The 17,059-nt window shown below is 44.0% G+C and overlaps 1 protein-coding gene across 1 annotated transcript in view; it reads left to right on the plus strand.

The window, feature by feature from the left end:
* The window catches only part of LOC126417064 (ETS domain-containing transcription factor ets-5-like), a 240,332-nt gene that overhangs the window by 184,155 nt on the left and 39,118 nt on the right, over positions 1 to 17,059 (plus strand). Inside the window, exon 3 of the mRNA XM_050084956.1 lies at positions 6,074 to 6,317. Within this exon, the coding sequence (XP_049940913.1) occupies positions 6,074 to 6,317 (244 nt within the window). The remainder of the gene's footprint in view (positions 1 to 6,073; positions 6,318 to 17,059) is intronic.

The following is a 17,059-nucleotide window of genomic DNA, read 5'->3' on the forward strand; positions in this document are numbered from 1 at the left end:
CTCAACAGCGATTCGGCGTAGATTCCTCAGAGTGGTTGGTGCATAACGTCGTCCATAAACAGCCCTTTTCAATCTATCACAGGCATGTTCGATAGGGTTCATCTCTGGATAACATGCTGGCCACTCTAGTCGAGCGATGTACTTATCCTGAAGGAAGTCATTCACAATATGTGCTCGATGGAGGCGCGAATTGTCGTCCACGAAGACGAATGCCTCGCCAATACGCTGCCGATATGATTACACTATCCGTCGGAGGATGACATTCACGTATTCTACAGCCGTTACGGCGCCTTCCATGATCACCAGCGGCGTACGTCGGCCCCACATAGCGCCATCCCAAAACAGCAATGAACCTCCACCTTGCCGGCCGGTGAGGCAGAGCGGTTCTAGGCGCTTCAGTCTGGAACCGCGCGACCGTTACGGTCGGAGGTTCGAATTCCGCCTCGGGCATGGATGTGTGTGATGTCCTTAGGTTAGTTAGGTTTAAGTAGTTCTAAGTTCTAGGGGACTGATGACCTCAGATGTTAAGTCCCATAGTACTCAGAGCCATTTGAGCCAGCTATCCTAGATATGGAGTGTAGCCATGTATGGAAGTGAAACATGGACGATAAATAGTCTAGACAAAAAGAGGATAGAAGCTTTCGAAATGTGGTGCTACAGAAGAATGCTGAAGATTACATGGGTAGATCACATAACTAATGAAGAGGTACTGAATAGGATTGGGGAGAAGAGGAGTTTGTGGCACAACTTGACTAGAAGAAGGGATCGGTTGGTAGGACAAGTTCTGAGGCATCAAGGGATCACCAATTTAGTATTGGAGGGCAGCGTGGAGGGTAAAAATCGAAGACGGGGACCAAGAGATGAATACACTAAGCAGATTCAGAAGGATGTAAGCTGCAGTACGTACTGGGAGATGAAGAAGCTTGCACAGGATAGGGTAGCATGGAGAGCTGCATCAAACCAGTCTCGGGACTGAAGACCACAATAACAACATCAACAACATCCTAGATATAAGAGACCACATATGAAACTAAGGACGATCGAATACAGCTACTAAGACAACTACAACTAAAACATGGCATGCAAATACATTAGCGCTATTATTATCACAGGTAGACAGCAACAAGTAATGAATTACAACTGCTTCATTAGAAAAGCAAACAGCACGCACAACTTGTTGCGGTCATATCACCATCGACAGGAATGCTTACAAAAGAATTCGGTCCTAATTGCGCGAGATCAGGAGACATCGTCACAGTCGACATATTTTTTGCGTCAGTGGTCAAAGCAGACGGTTTAATTCGGGAATTGGAATACCACCACGTTGTATCCGCGACACGAGGCAGAAAAATAGAGCACTATTGCTAACGCGAAATATCGTACAGTATGCCGGTGTTGTGGCGGTCTTCAGTCGGAAGTCTGCTTTGGTCCGTCTCTCCACATTAGTCTGTCCATCTCTGAACAACTACTGCAGCATGCTGTCGCTGAGTGTGGTCAAGCCCTGGCCTCCCTCTACAATTCCTCCCTCCCCCCTCCCCCCGTCCCCTCCCCCGCGATACTTCTCCCCATTGCAAAAATGACTGTTCGTTCATGTCTTAGTACGAGTCCTATTATCTGATCCCATCTTTTACTCACGTTGTGCCATAAAGTACATTTTTCTCCAATTTTATTCAGTACCTCTATAGCACCACATTTCGCTTCAAGCGTTTCTATCTTTCTTCCTTCTTGTGCTATTTATCGTCCACGTTTTGTTTCTGTACGAGGCTACACTTCAGACGAAAACTTTCAAAAATTACTTCCAAACACTTAAATATTCTTGCGGCAACTATACCCCAAAAGCGCCGCTCTCGTGATGTGGCCTAGTACGCACAATATTTTTAGTTATGTTCGGCGAGGCATAGCTGAATATATTTCAGCCATTCTGGCTTTATTACACTAGGATATGCTTGAGACAGTTATGCGTTGTCGTATTTAAATGATCGTGTATTCTGTACGTGTGAAACTAATTATGTGATAGTTTACTATATGACACAGCACGATACTCAGAAAGCTTTTATATCAAGATGTAGACTCCCCATTAGTTTTATTTGGTTTCTCCTCTTTCTGCAGATCTGAAGATGGTCACCACTAAGCGATATCGATAGCCTGAGGACAAATTTTATGGAGGAGGAAGAGGAGGAGGAGGAGATTAGTGTTTAATGTCCCGTCGACATCGAGGTCGTTAGCGATGACGCGCAAGCTCGAATTAGGGAAGAGTGGAGAGGGAAATCGGCCACCCCCTTTCGAAAGAACAATTCCGGCATTTGCTCCAAGTGATTCAGGGAAATCGCGGAAAACCTAAACCAGAGTGGTCGGACACGGGGGTTTGAACCGTCGTCCTCCCGAATGCGAGTCCAGTGAGCTAATAATTGTGCTGTCCCTCTCGGTACAAGTTTTGTGTTCACTGTCTGGAGTAAAAGAAGTTCCACACTTTCTGGATCACTGTTTCTATTCACGACACGATGTCGCAGCTTGTGAAATACACATTAATGTTAAAATAAAATGTGTTTCTCTTTTTCGGAAAAGGCGTTCTTGCCATTACCAGTCTGCGTGTTATGTGCTCTCTGCTTCAATAAACATCAATTATTTTACTGCTCAAAAGGCAAAAGCAAAACTCAATGGTACTTTTAGCGTCTCATTTCCTAATCCAGTTTTAAAAGCTTCGCTTGATTTTATTTGACTACTCGTCATTCCCCTCGTACTACTTTTGTTGATATCCATCTTCTAATCTATTTTCAAGATACGGTCCATTCCTTACAGGTGATCTCCCAAGTCATTTGCAGCCTGTGTCAGAATTAGTATGTCATCGGGAAACCTTAATTCTTTTATCTATTTCACCTTGGATTCCATCGCAGCTACCTGAGTATACTGATTGAATGAAGTGGGAGAGACTACAAACCTGTCTCACTCCCTCCTCAACTACAACTTCGCTTTCATGTCTTTCCTCTCTTATAACTTAAGTCTGCATTCTGTACAAGTCGCAGAGCACCGTTCACTCCTTTTATTTTATTCCTGCTACCTTCACTATTTCAAGGAGTGTATTATAGTCAACTGTAACTCTAAAGATGTTTGGTCTTCCTTTTGAAAACATATCTTCAATGACAAGTTGTAGGATGAATACTGCCTCGCGTGTTCCTACATTTCTCCAGCACCCAAACTGATCTTCCCTCAGATCTGGTTCTATAAGTATTTCCTTTGTTATGAAAATATGTCATGTTACTATTTTGGAACCATGGCTTACCAAACTGATGGTTCCGCAACATTCGTAACCGGCTACTTTGGGATCTTGATTTTTACGTCCTCCTTGAAGACCGAGGGTATTTCGCTTGTCTTGTGTATCTTGCGCACGAAGTGGAAAGGTTTTGTCATTACTTGCTCTCCCAAGGATGTACGTGATTCCAAGGGAATGTCGCGTACTGCAGGTACTTCGTTTCGACTTAGATCTCTTAGTCCTGTTTTAAATTCTTCTCATCTACTTCTCCTCTCATTTCGTCAGTATTCTCTTCAAGTTTGTTTCTTTTGTATGGCCATTCTATATAAAGGCTGTTAAAAGAAAGTATTCCATATTTTAGAGATGGCAGAACGGACCCAAACAAGAAAAAAAATCAAGGAAACATTGGCTATAAAATGCATACCTTAAGCGCTATGAGCAGTTGTTCATCTTCGCTACTGTGAAACACGTCTCTTCTACTGTTGTGAGCCCTTTGCTATTACGCCCTACCTACAGAATGCAGTAAAGAAACTAGAACATGTTATCTGGCACTTCTGAACAACAGAGCTTCGCGTATAATCTGCTTGCTTTAACACACGACCTGCATTTGCGAGCCATCACTAAGCGAGGTGCTCAATACGGTGTCGACTGGAGAAGACTGCTGAATAGCTGTGCAGATGGTAGCCTGCGTTCAGGATATGTTTCAGCGCACAGGACACTCGCTCAACAGTTGCTTCCATCCACCAAATCGTAACAGAAAACCGTGCGTACGATTTCCAGTGTGGAATAATAGATTTACATCGTGCTGGTAAGTGCAAAGGTAAAACTACAATCTAAAAGCATTTAACAAACTTAAGAAACACAAATTGGTTACATAAGAACCAATGTATGCGCTTCACTTACCCAGAATGGTAAACAGTTTAGAGTAACAACAGTAACAGGTGTTTACTGTATGTTGTATTCATGGACAATTACTCAGGAATGCGTGCTCATTTGTTTACGGCATTCTGTAGGTCACCGAGCGAGGTGGCGCAGTGGCTAGCACACTGGACGCGTATTCGGGAGGACGATGGTCCAATCCTGCGTCCGGCCATCCTTTCCGTGAGTTCCCTAAATCCCTCAAGGCAAATGTCGGGATGGTTCCTTTGAAAGGGCACAGCAGACTTCCTTCCCCATCCTTCCCTACTCAGATGAGACCGAGGACCTCGCTGTCCGGTCTCCTCCCCCAAACAACCCAACCCAACCATCTGTAGGTCGTTGGTAACAGCAAAGAGCTTGTAATATCTACATCTACATCTACATACATACTCCGCAATCCACCATACGGTGCGTGGCGGAGGGTACCTCGTACCGCAACTAGTATCTTCTCTCCCTGTTCCACTCCCAAACAGAACGAAGGAAAAATGACTGCCTATATGCCCCTGTACGAGCCCTAATCTCTCTTATCTTATCTTTGTGGTCTTTCCGCGAAATGTAACTTGGCGGCAGTAAAATTGTGCTGCAGTCAGCCTCAAATGCTGGTTCTCTAAATTTCCTCAGTAGCAATTCACGAAAAGAACGCCTCCTCTCCTCTAGAGACTCCCACCCGAGTCCCTGAAGTATTTCCGTAACACTCGCGTGATGATCAAACCTACCAGTAACAAATCTAGCAGCCCGCCTCTGAATTGCTTCTGTGTCCTCCCTCAATCCGACCTGATAGGGATCCCAAACGCTCGAGCAGTACTCAAGAATAGGTCGTATTAGTGTTTTATAAGCGGTATCCTTTACAGATGAACCACATCTCCCCAAAATTCTACCAAAGAACCGAAGACGACTATCCACCTTCCCCACAACTGCCATTACATGCTTGTCCGACTTCATATCGCTCTGCAATGTTACACCCAAATATTTAATCGACGTGACTGTGTCAAGCGCTACACTACTAATGGAGTATTCAAACATTACAGTATTCTTTCTCCTATTAATCTGCATTAATTTACATTTATCTATATTTAGAGTTACCTGCCATTCTTTACACCAATCACAAATCATGTCCAAGTCATCTTGTATCCTCCTACAGTCACTCAACGACACCTTCCCGTACACCACAGCACCATCTGCAACCAGACGCACATTGCTATCCACCCTATCCAAAAGATCATTTATGTAGATAGAAAACAACAGCGGACCTACCACACTTCCCTGGGGCACTCCAGATGATACCCTGACCTCCGATGAACAATCACCATCGAGGACAACGTACTGGGTTCTATTACTTAAGAAGTCTTCGAGCCACTCACATACTTGGGAACCAATCCCAGATGCTCGTACCTTAGTTAGGAGACTGCAGTGGGGCACCGAGTCAAACGCTTTCCGGAAGTCAAGGAATATGGCATCCGTCTGATACCCTTCATCCATGGTTCGCAAGATATCATGTGAAAAAAGGGCGAGATGCGTTTCGCAGGAGCGATGCTTTCTAAAGCCGTGCTGATGCATGGGCAGCAACTTCTCTGTCTCAAGGACATGAGAACATGTTCGAGAATCCTGCAACAAACCGATGTTAAGGATATTGGTCTGTAATTTTGAGGATCCGTCCTTTGTCTTGTTTTGGTCCATACAATCACCTCCCGAAATATAGAATATTCTTACTTAACACGCTTTTTCTTCTTCCGACTTTCAGCTTCCCCTCCTTTGTCTACTACTGGAGTGCCATCCGAGCTCTCGATAGCCGCACAAGTGCCTCCCTTTTCTCCAGAGGTGTGCTTAATTTTCCTGCACGCAGCGCCTCGCTTGCAGCTACTGCCTGGCCCACTGTGTGTGACAGCCGTGTCGTTGTGTGCGCAGCGGCGGACCCGTACCAGGTGCTGAACGCGGCGGGGTCGCGGCTTCTGGCGCAGGGCTCCGGCCAGATCCAGCTGTGGCAGTTCCTGCTGGAGCTGCTCGCCGACTCCAGCAACGCCGCCTGCATCGCCTGGGAGGGCAGCAACGGAGAGTTCAAGCTCACCGACCCCGACGAGGTGGCGCGCCGCTGGGGCGAGCGCAAGAGCAAGCCCAACATGAACTACGACAAGCTCAGCCGCGCGCTCAGGTCAGTCTCTCACACGCCCTGTCTCTAGAGGAGCTGAAAAGAAACACGTGTCGCAGGCGCACTGCTTCCCCACTAGGGGCCCACCAAGGTTTTGACGTTAGTGACGTTCCGAGAAGGTGTCCAAACTGCCGTGTGATGAATACTGTTTAGAAACGTTGCTGGAAATGCCGTCCGTTTACATTAATGCACTACTGGCATCGGCGGGCTAATCATTATCTAAAGCTCTAAAAAATGGTTCAAATGGCTCTGAGCACTGTGGGACTTAATAGCTGAGGTCATCAGTCGCCTAGAACTTAGAACTACTTAAACTAACCCAAGGACATCACACGCATCCATGCCCGAGGAAGGATTCGAACCTGCGACCGTAGTGGTCGCGCAGTTCCAGACTGAAGCGCCTAGAACCGCTCGTCCACAGCGGTCGGCAAGTCCTAAAACATAGGATATTTCACGCTTGATGGCTGCAGCTTCAATCAAACGAGCAACCAGATCTTTTGGAGTATCTGACGGTGTCTCGTACACCAAAATCTTCATTTCCCTCTACAAAAACCAGTCAGGTGTGAGGTCGGGACGAGATCGTGGCCACGGTATTGGTCCACCCCGCCAAATACAGTAGTAGGGGTATGTTCTGCGACATCAACGGCAAAGTGTAGTCGAACCCCATCGTGCTCGAACCGTGATCGTTGCTTGATCGTTAGTGCAACGTTCTGCATTTCTCACAGCGCTTCACAGAAGTAGATACGGTAATTTCCTCCAACGAGCGTGTTAGACAGATACTGCCCAATCACTTGATCGTGAAAAATACCAGCCCACACATTTGTGGTCCAACTCCCAGATATATGTATTGCGGCTGTCGAACATTCCTTCGTTTCTGAACGCAGCGTCAACAGTATCAAAAAACACATTTGCGAGTCCAGGATTTTTACAGTTTGGTATAGATACGATTGGTAGAATCCTAATGGATGGGGAAAAATCACCAGGTAATAGATTTTATACATTTTGATACTCGAACTGATGCTGGCCCGTCTCGTACAGGACTTCCCACACATTGCGGTTGGAGGTATTTAGTTCCTTGGCTATGCGCGATATCCTGGTGCTGTGATCGTTCTCAGTTCACTGTAACACAGTTACCTGAAACGGAACAGTTCGCACACTGAGAGGACTACCAGTTTCCGTCGGCCTCGCCTAAACGACTGTTCTACGAAGACGGCCAGCAAGTCTTTAAAATGTGACATCACTTGGTAACCTCCGACGTGAAAATCATTGAGCACAAAGGCGCCTTTCTTGGCCCCGCATAAAGCATACGCTTGTCAGCTAACTCAGTTACGGTATAATCAGTCATGAAGAACTTGTAAACATGACTGGAAACTTCCACGCTATCGCAGCATAACATAAAGAATAATGTCACTATTTATCCATGGACGTGAGCATTGCTAACAGTAACGAAAACTTACCGTTCCTAGCAGTCATATAAGATTCCAGTGTCAACATGTTGTATACGAGTCGGAGAAAATAACTTTTCAAAAAGCAGATAAAAATTCGCTTGGCGCCTTTCTAAGAGACAAATTCCATTCCTCCCTATGGCACAGTAGATCAGTTGTAGTTTAAATCCAAAGAAATAGCATTGACGACAATCGAGAGATATATACCACATAAATACCGACACATCCATGGCACACTTAACAGGTCAGAACACTGTTACAGAGGCAACTAAAAAAGCATGCCATATTTAAAAGAACAGAAAATCCCCAAGATTGACGAAGCTTTTCAGAAGCTCGAAATTTAGCGCGAACTTCAATGTGACATGTTTTTAATAGTTTCCACAACGAAACTCTGTCAAGAAACTGTCAGAAAGTTCAAAGACATTCTGCTCATTTGTAAAGTACACCAGCGGCAAGGTACAATCAATATTTTCACTGCGCTACAGCAATTGATGACAGTGGCACTAAACCAGAGTTACAGAACACGGTTTTACGAAACTATTTGGCCAAACAAGAGGAAGTAAACATTCCAGAATTCAAATCTAGAACAACTTCCAGAATAAGTAACTTAGAAGTAGATATCTGCGGTGTGACGAAGCAGCTTAAATCACTAAATAAAGGCAAAAAATTGTATACCAGTCAACTGCACACCTTTCAAGAGTCTGCTGATGTGATTCAGTAGCTCCATACTTAGGAATCACCTACAGCCGCTCGCTTGTAGAAAGATCTGTACCTAAAGACAGGAAAACTGCACAAATTACACCAATAGCCAAGAAAGTAAATAGAAGTCATCCGCTAAATTACATACCATATCACTAACGTTGATTTTGAGTAGGATTTTGGAGCATATACTATATACGAACATCATAATTACGTATAAGAAAATGGTCTATTGACACACAGTCAACACGGATATAGAAAACATCGTTCTTGTGAAACACAATTACCTCTTTATTCCTACGAAGTTCTGCGTGCTACTGTCAAGGGATTTCAAATTCATTCCGCATTTCTGTATTTCCAGAAGATTTTCGACAACGTACCTCACAAGTGGCCTATAATCAAATTGCGTGCATGTGGAATATCGTCTCAGTTATACGACTAGATTCATTATTTCCTTTCAGAGAAGTCAGAGTTAGTAGTAACTGAAGGAAAGTCATCGAGTAAAACAGAACTGGATTGTGGCGTTCCCCAAGGTAGTGTTATAGGCACTCTGGTGTTCCTTATCTATATAAACGATTTAGGTGACAGTCTGAGCAGCCGTCTTACGTTGTTTGCAGATGACGCTGTCGTTTACCTCCTAGTAAAGTCACCAGAAGATCAAAACCAATTACAATATAAGATTTGTGTGTGGTGCGAAAATTGCCAATTGGCCCTAAAATTATGAAAAGTATGACATCATCCACCCGAGTACTAAAAAGAATTCTTTAATCTTCGGTTACACCGTAATAAGTTTAATCTAAAGGCTGTAAATTCGACTAAATGGCTAGGAGTTAGAGTTATGAAGAACTTAAATTGAAAGAAACCTAGAAAATGTTGTGGGGAAAGCGAACCAAAGATTGCGTTTTATTGGCAGAACACTTAGAAGATGCAACAGATCTACTAAAGAGACTGCCTACACTACGCTTGTCCGTCCTCTTTTGGGGTACTGCTGCACAGTGTGGAGTTCTTACCAGATAGAGTTAACGGAGTACATTGAGAAACTTCAAAGAAGGGCAGCACATTTTGTATTATCGAGAAGTATGGGAGAGGGCGCCACAGACATGATACAGGATCTGAGGTGGACATCATTAAAATAATGGCGTTTCTCGCTGCGGCGGGATCTTCTCAGGAAATTTCAGTCGTCAGCTTTCTCCGCCGAATGCAAAATTATTTTGTTGACGCCGACCTACATAGGGCAAAACTATCATCGTAATAAATTAAGGGAAATCAGATCTCTCACGGAAACACGTGGGCATTCGTGTATTTGGCGCACTGCTCGAGAGTGGAATTATAGAGAATTACTGTGAAGGTTACGTGCCAGGCACGTAATTATGAATTGCAGAGTAATCATGTAGATGAAGAGATGAACAATAGTCTGAGGGAAGCCCAACGTCAAATCCTTGAAGGTCCCTAGCGGGGAAACGTTAGACCTGTGACCTTTTGTGGATTTGGTGTTTGTTTGTAGCTCCTCTAATAACTCTACAAATTTGTCTGCTGAAAAGAGAGAAGGCGAGTCCTCAGACTTTGCCATTAACTTGTCACAAGGTTGTTTCACACGATCATACTGATCCTCACTCAGTGCGCCTTTTAAATCAGTGGCACCCCAGTGCACGGAAACGCCCGGGAATGGTTTATTCACTTGTATTGACTTTTAAAAAATCATTATTTCTTTGCCAAATAATACCTCACTGACGATTCTTATTAACTTGCTTATGTTAGTCATCAGTCACCGCTCAGTCAGTCAGTGCTCCTGTACTCTTTCAATGCGTTATCCTTCAGACATTGGATGACCAATACAAATGCAGAGTTTTACAGGTGAGTGACTTTAAAATCATTTGCACTCGCTTTTAGCTTTTCGAGCTGCAGTAGTTGGCATGTCAATAACCTCTCGCCAACTCAAATATTTAGTGTATTTTTTGCAGGAACTATCACAAAGCTCGTAAAATTTCGCGAAAATCATATTTCAGAACCACCAAGAGTTTCTGATGAAAAAAAATCCTTATATACATAGGTTTTAATAAGACATTAAATTATTTACTGCACCGTGTGTGGCAACGTCGGTACTAGGTCTCCAAATAAAATAAAAAATTTCCTCCGTCACTTTTCTCAATTGTAAAATTCGGTGTACAGCCCACAGTACATGAATACTGTACTCATTTAATCCTCAAGCACTGATCAACGTCTTACAATCATATAATATAGTTGTGCTGTTAAGTTCATTGACATGCATCCTATTTGATTTTAAGTCGTTGAGTACGGCATGTACGTCTTAACTTCAAGAATTACGGCACTGCTTTTTAATTTGTACGCATGGTGACACGGGGACAAAACCTCCATAAGGCTGGCGCTTTTTTCCTTGTTACGTTTGGGATGGTTGTGCCCGTATCCACTGTCTTGTGCGAAACTCGTAATAGGAACACCATCTGGAATATAACTTGCTGTAAGCATAACAATTTTTATTGCTTCCAGAATGAACTTTCGCTCTACAGCGAAAGTGTGCGCTCATTTGAGACATCTGGCAGGTGCGATATGTGTGTCGGGACCTTTGCCATTCCTGGACAAGTGCTCTACCGACAGGGCAATCCAATTCAAGTCCAAGGTTCGAGTCCCGTTCCGGTACACAGTTCTAATTTCAAATCAACGCATATTCCGCTGAAGAGAAAAAACTTCGCCATCTTGACTATCGCGGTTTTTTTTTTGTTTTTTTTTTTTTTTAACTTTGCTGTAAGCATCATCTTACATTTACCCCATGCAAAGAAAGCTCCCTTTCATTACATCAGTTGTAAATGTTGTCAAAGTATTTCTGCAACTCCTTGCGACTGTCCAACGACGGTACTTCCTGCACACAACAGTATCGTCAGCGAACGGTCGCACTGTAATGCTCATCCTACCTGTTTAAGTCGTTTATGTACACTGAAAACCTTACATCCCATCTTACGCTTTCTTGGGGTACTGACGAAACCAAAAATGTTTCTGTGCAATAGTCCAGTATAGCTCTCTGGATGGTATTAATCTTTCATTCCTCGAGCAATCTACATACTTGCTAAGACACTCAGTATGATTATATCCTGGACGATGCGGTACGGTGTGTTACACCTTTCGGAAATATAGCCCTTCACTTCATCTACTGTTTGCAAGATGTTGTGTATAAATGCAGTAAGCTGCGTTTGACAGGAGTTGTTTCCCTGAAGCCTCGATCTGAATTTAACCAAATATATAAAATATAATACCTCAAAATACGCAATTGTTGGTTGGCGCTTTCTTCCGCGACCCTTCCAGTCAGAAGGCAGGAAGATTAGGGTTTAATGCCCCATCGACATAGGGTCATTAGGTTCAAATGGTTCAAATGGCTCTGAGCACTATGGGACTTAACATCTGAGGCCATCAGTCCTCTAGAACTCAGAACTACTTAAACATAACTAACCTAAGGACGTCACACACATCCATGCCCGAGGCAGGATTCGAACCTGCGACCGTAGCAGTCACGCGGTTCCGGACTGCAGCGTCTAGAACCGCATGACCACGGAGGTCGGCGGGGTCATTAGGAACAGAGAACAAATTCAGATTGTTTTTAAGGATGGGAAAGGAAATCGGCCTTGCCTTTTTCAAAGGAACCATCCCGACATTTATCTGGAGCGATTTAGGGACATCACTGAGAACCTAAATCAGGTTGTTCGGACAGGGATTTCAACCGTCGTCCTCTCGAATGTTAGTCCATCGCGCCACCTCGGTTGGTCCTTTCAATTGGAGGTAGCTGTGTTTTGGAGGAAGAGCGAATGGACTAAACTGGCGTGCCACGTGACTGAGACCTCGGGGGTCAGAGGTTGCACAGGCCCGTCGGTTGCCTCGGAAGTGCTCCGCGGGTTTCGCCTACTTTACGGAGGCTGCCGCATATGACGGACGCGCTTGCGCCTGCGCGGCAGGCAGCCTGTAGTGCGCGGACGTGAGGTGGGCAGGCGATGCGCCGCCGCTGCCCCCCTCAACGCATGCGCGAAGGCACAGCGATGGCGGCTCGCCCCCTTCTTCTTGTGCATCTTCACAGCGAAAACTTTTCTTACCCCTTCACGGCATGTACTGAGCAAGGCTAAACAGCTGCAAAAAAGTGTTAGGTACGAGGACCTTCAGATAAAATACTTCGAAACCCCAACAGAGTTCTATGTCGCCTAAGATTAAGCGGTCATTAACAAAAATATATTTAATGGGGGCTTCAGATGCAACAGGTACAGCGCAACAGTTTCGCTTAGTCACCTAGTGAACAAAATAGTAGTGTACGGAATACCAGACCAACGTTGTGACTGGACTGAAGAGTTTCTAGCAAACAGAACACGGCACGTCGTTCTGGACGGAGAGTAGTCTCCAGACGTAAATGTATCTTCAGATGCAAGCCGAGGGAGTGTTATAGGACTATTACTTTTCACAATACATATAAATGATCTAGCAGATAACGTCGGAAATTCCATGAGGTTTTTCGAGGATAATGTTGTTGTATAAAGATAAGTCGTAAAGCTATAAAATTGTAACGAAATGCTGGAAGATCTGCAGAGATTGATTCTTGGTACAGTTAGTAGAAATTGACCCTCTGCTTAAACAAATGTGACACAACTTTGAAATACAGAAATATCTTTATCGGACAATTCTTTAATCGCGCAACGACGATTGCAAGACAATCACAGGAAGCAATTATATCCGTAAAATATCTAGGAGTGTGCGATTTAAAGTGAAACGACGACAAAAAATTAGTCGCGGTAAGGCAGATGTCGTACTGAGATTAACCGGTAGAAACATTAGGAAAATTAGTTCAACCACAAAGTAGGTAGTTTACAAAAGCCTCGTTCGACTTATGATTAATATTGCTCGGCAGTCTGGGATCCGTACCAGATAGCATCGATAGAGGAAACAGAAAAGATCCACAGAAGAGCAGTGCGTTTCATCTAGTAAGCGCAAAAGCGTCACGGGGATGCTCGACTAACTCCGGTGGCATATGCAACGACAGAGGTATTTTGCATCACGATGTGATTTACTGTTAAAGTTACGAGGGCATATGTTCCTACAAGAGTCAACCAGTATATTGTTTTCTTCTACGTGTGTCTCGCGGAAAGACCGTAGGGCTAAAATCAGAGACTCGCGCCCGCTCAGAGGCCTACCAACAATGGTTTTCCCGTCAGTCATTCACGACTGGATCAGGGAAAGTCGAAGTAACCGTTTTAAAGAAAGTACCCTCCGCCACAGTAAGGTGGCTTGCGGAATACAGCTGTAGATGTAGATGAATGAAAAGACAGCACGAATTACAACTGCATCTACATTTACGAGAAGGCTTCAAAAAGTAAGTTACTCCTTATTACAGTAACTTTTATTGAATGCCGCACTACACTTAAAGCGACGCAGATACGTGATACCATTTTTCAGCATAATCATCAAGTCCTTGGAAACAGTGGTCGAAACGCTCCACCAATCCTTTGATTCCTCGACGACAGAAATCGGCACCTCAGTGACAGAGCCTTTCGAGAACCGCTGTGTGAACATCCCCGACATTGGAAAACCTCTTTCCCTCAGATGTACTTTCAACTTGACAAAAAGATGTAAATCGCACGATCCGAGATCTGGACTTCCCTATCAGCATTAGCTATGCATGTGCGGCCTCGATCAAGTTGTTGGAACCGTTTCAATACGGATGAAAACGACACTGAATTTGGTCCACGTGATGACAGATTTTCACAGTGAATCTGTTATCAATTAGGCGTTTTGCCCTCAAGAGTCCTACTACTCTGTGTACTTCATCTTTGGATTACCTTTCCAGTTTCCGCGCCATTCCAATCGGACACTGTGACGCACTTATTATCCATCTGTGTCTGTAGTAAACCCGGAACGTCTACTCTCCTGTGACAATGCCCCACTCATATCGGATAATGAATGGCCTTATTTTGCGGAATCACGGTACAATGCTAATTAGACGGAACTTTGCCTCACTGATAGTCATTGCTGCTGCATTGGAAACAGGAGCAAAGGAGAAATGATTGTCTGTACCCCTCTATGTAAGCCTGCTTTCCCTTATTTTAACGTTACCGTTGTTACGCGAGATCAGGTAGGAGGCAGCAGAAACCTTCTGCAATCTGCCACGCATGTTAGTTCTCTAAATTTCCGAATTAATGTTTCGCCAAAAAATGGCCTCCACTCCAAGAATTCCCATCTAAACTCCTGGAAAATCTCCGTAACGCTCTCGTACTAATCGAATTGGCCCGTAACAAATCTAGCCGTTACATGCTTCGGTATCTTCTTTTAATCCGGCTTGGTGAGGACCCCGAATACTGGGGCAGCACTCAAGAAAGGATCTCCTTTACATGTGCGCTACACGTCCCCATAACTTTACCAGTGTACCGTTGTCAGCCACTCTCCTTTTTTACAACTGTCCTTAGTCAGTCACTCTCCTTTTTTACAAATCTCCTTAGTCAGTCACTCTCCTTTTTTACAAATGTGCTTAATTCCATGTTTCATTTCACTTCGTTTCGCAGTGTTACCTCTACATACAAGGTTTGGAACTTTAACAGTGGCAACTATTTATTTATAGCTCGTACAAAATAGATACATGTTTCAAAGTTTTACTGACCTTCAGAGTAGTCACCAGCATTGTGTATAACACGTTGCCAGCGATGTGGAAGTCGTAGGATACTCTTAGCAGTGCCAATTGTGTTGACAGTTCGAGCGGTGCGGACTATTGAACGACGAATTCATAGCAGTTCTGAAGCGGATGCCGTGAAGTGTTTCCTTCAGTTTAGAAATTGAGTTGAACTCACGAAGGCTTAACTCAGGGGAGTGCAGTAGGTGGTATAGCACTTAGCAGCCCCAACAATCAAACAAATCAGTAACAGCTTGCACTGTACTTGCTTGAGCATTATCCTACAACATGATGGTCAGGTCCTGCAGAAAGTGTCATCACCTCTGTCTATAAGCTGGTCGTAGGTTGTGTTCCAAAAAAGAACATCCTAACGAAGGTCGTTTATGTACGCAACTTTCAGAACTCCTGCAATTTCTGTTCTAGTAAGTTGGCAGCGCTGAACTTTGCACGGTATTCATCTGTTTTCTTTGTTGTTGCAATGGAGCGCATTATAACGGAACAGCGTGTGTCACAGCGAAAATTTATTATAAATGTGGTGAATGTTGTGCAGAGACTGTTCGCAAACTCCGTGGAATATTTGATCAACTAACGCACCGAATAAGTCAACTACGAGAAGACTGATTCCGACATTTGACAAAATAGGCTCGGTTGTCAACATTCAACCCTCGGGGCGTTCTCATGTTAGTCGTTCTAGAGAAATCGTCGCCATCATGAATGGCTCAAATGGTTCTGAGCATTATGGGACTTAACATCTTAGGTCATCAGTCCCCTAGAACTTAGAAATACTTAAACCTAACTAACCTAAGGACATCACACACATCCATGCCCGAGGCAGGATTCGAACCTGCGACCGTAGCAGTCGCATGGCTCCGGACTGAGCGCCTAGAACCGCGAGACCACCGCGGCCGGCGCCATCATGAATGATAATGTTGCTTAAAGTCTGGTGAAATCTATTCACTGACGTTCACTTCGGTTGGATATTTCCATTACCAGCACGTAACGAATTCTTAAAGAAAATCTGCATCTTTGGGCCTATGAAATCCAACTAACCTAAGAACTGAAGCCAAATAATCAAGAAAAGTGTCGGTAATTTGTCCACTGGGTGCTTGCGAAACAAAGAGCGAACAACAGCTTCATCAAGAAAGTAAAGTTCAGTGATGAGGCACATTTTCTGTAGAATGTCTTGGTGAACAGCAAAATTACAGGATTTAGGACACAGAGAACCTTCGAATAATTAATTCATATCGTGTGACCGCACGGTGTGACTTCGGGATGAGGGGGCAACTGATCCGTACTTCTTCGAAGATGGCGCCGCAAACTTATCAACGGTGGTCGATGAACGGTACCGGATCCCACTAACAGAGTTTTTGTGGTCTGAACTGGATCGTGTGAATACTGAAGATGTTTGGTTTCAACAGGATGGCGCACATCTATCACACGTCGGTTGCAGCAAAGGAGTTATTTCGAAAAAGGTTCCCTGACAGGGCGGTTTCTCTCAACGGTGATGTGAACTGATCTTGTGATTTGACATCACGTCATTTCTCTCCGTGGGGGTATTGTGGAATATCGTGTGTATGTCAACAAACCACCATCACTTCCAGAGCTCGAAGCCGAGATTCAACGTGAAATTTCAGGACTAGAGGGGTAAATATTCCGAAACATTATGGAAAATTTCATCGAAAGAACGAGAACGTACCTGCAGAGTTATGCAGGGCTTTTGAGAAATATCATACTTGATACATAATTACAGGTACCATACAATGCAATAGTATGTAGATTACTTAATTTCATCAATAATTTGTATGTTACTATGACTCAAAATTTGCGTTCTTATGGAACATCCTTTGCATAACTTATGATGGAAGGCAAGTGAAATTTTCTCGACTTAACAGTATTTTTGAAAATGAATGTATTTTTTACGTTGGCCTCTTTACTGTCAATGCACTTTGTTC

The sequence above is a fragment of the Schistocerca serialis genome, chromosome 8 (genome assembly GCF_023864345.2).
Source record: "Schistocerca serialis cubense isolate TAMUIC-IGC-003099 chromosome 8, iqSchSeri2.2, whole genome shotgun sequence".
In the NCBI taxonomy this organism is placed as follows: Eukaryota; Metazoa; Arthropoda; class Insecta; order Orthoptera; family Acrididae; genus Schistocerca; species Schistocerca serialis.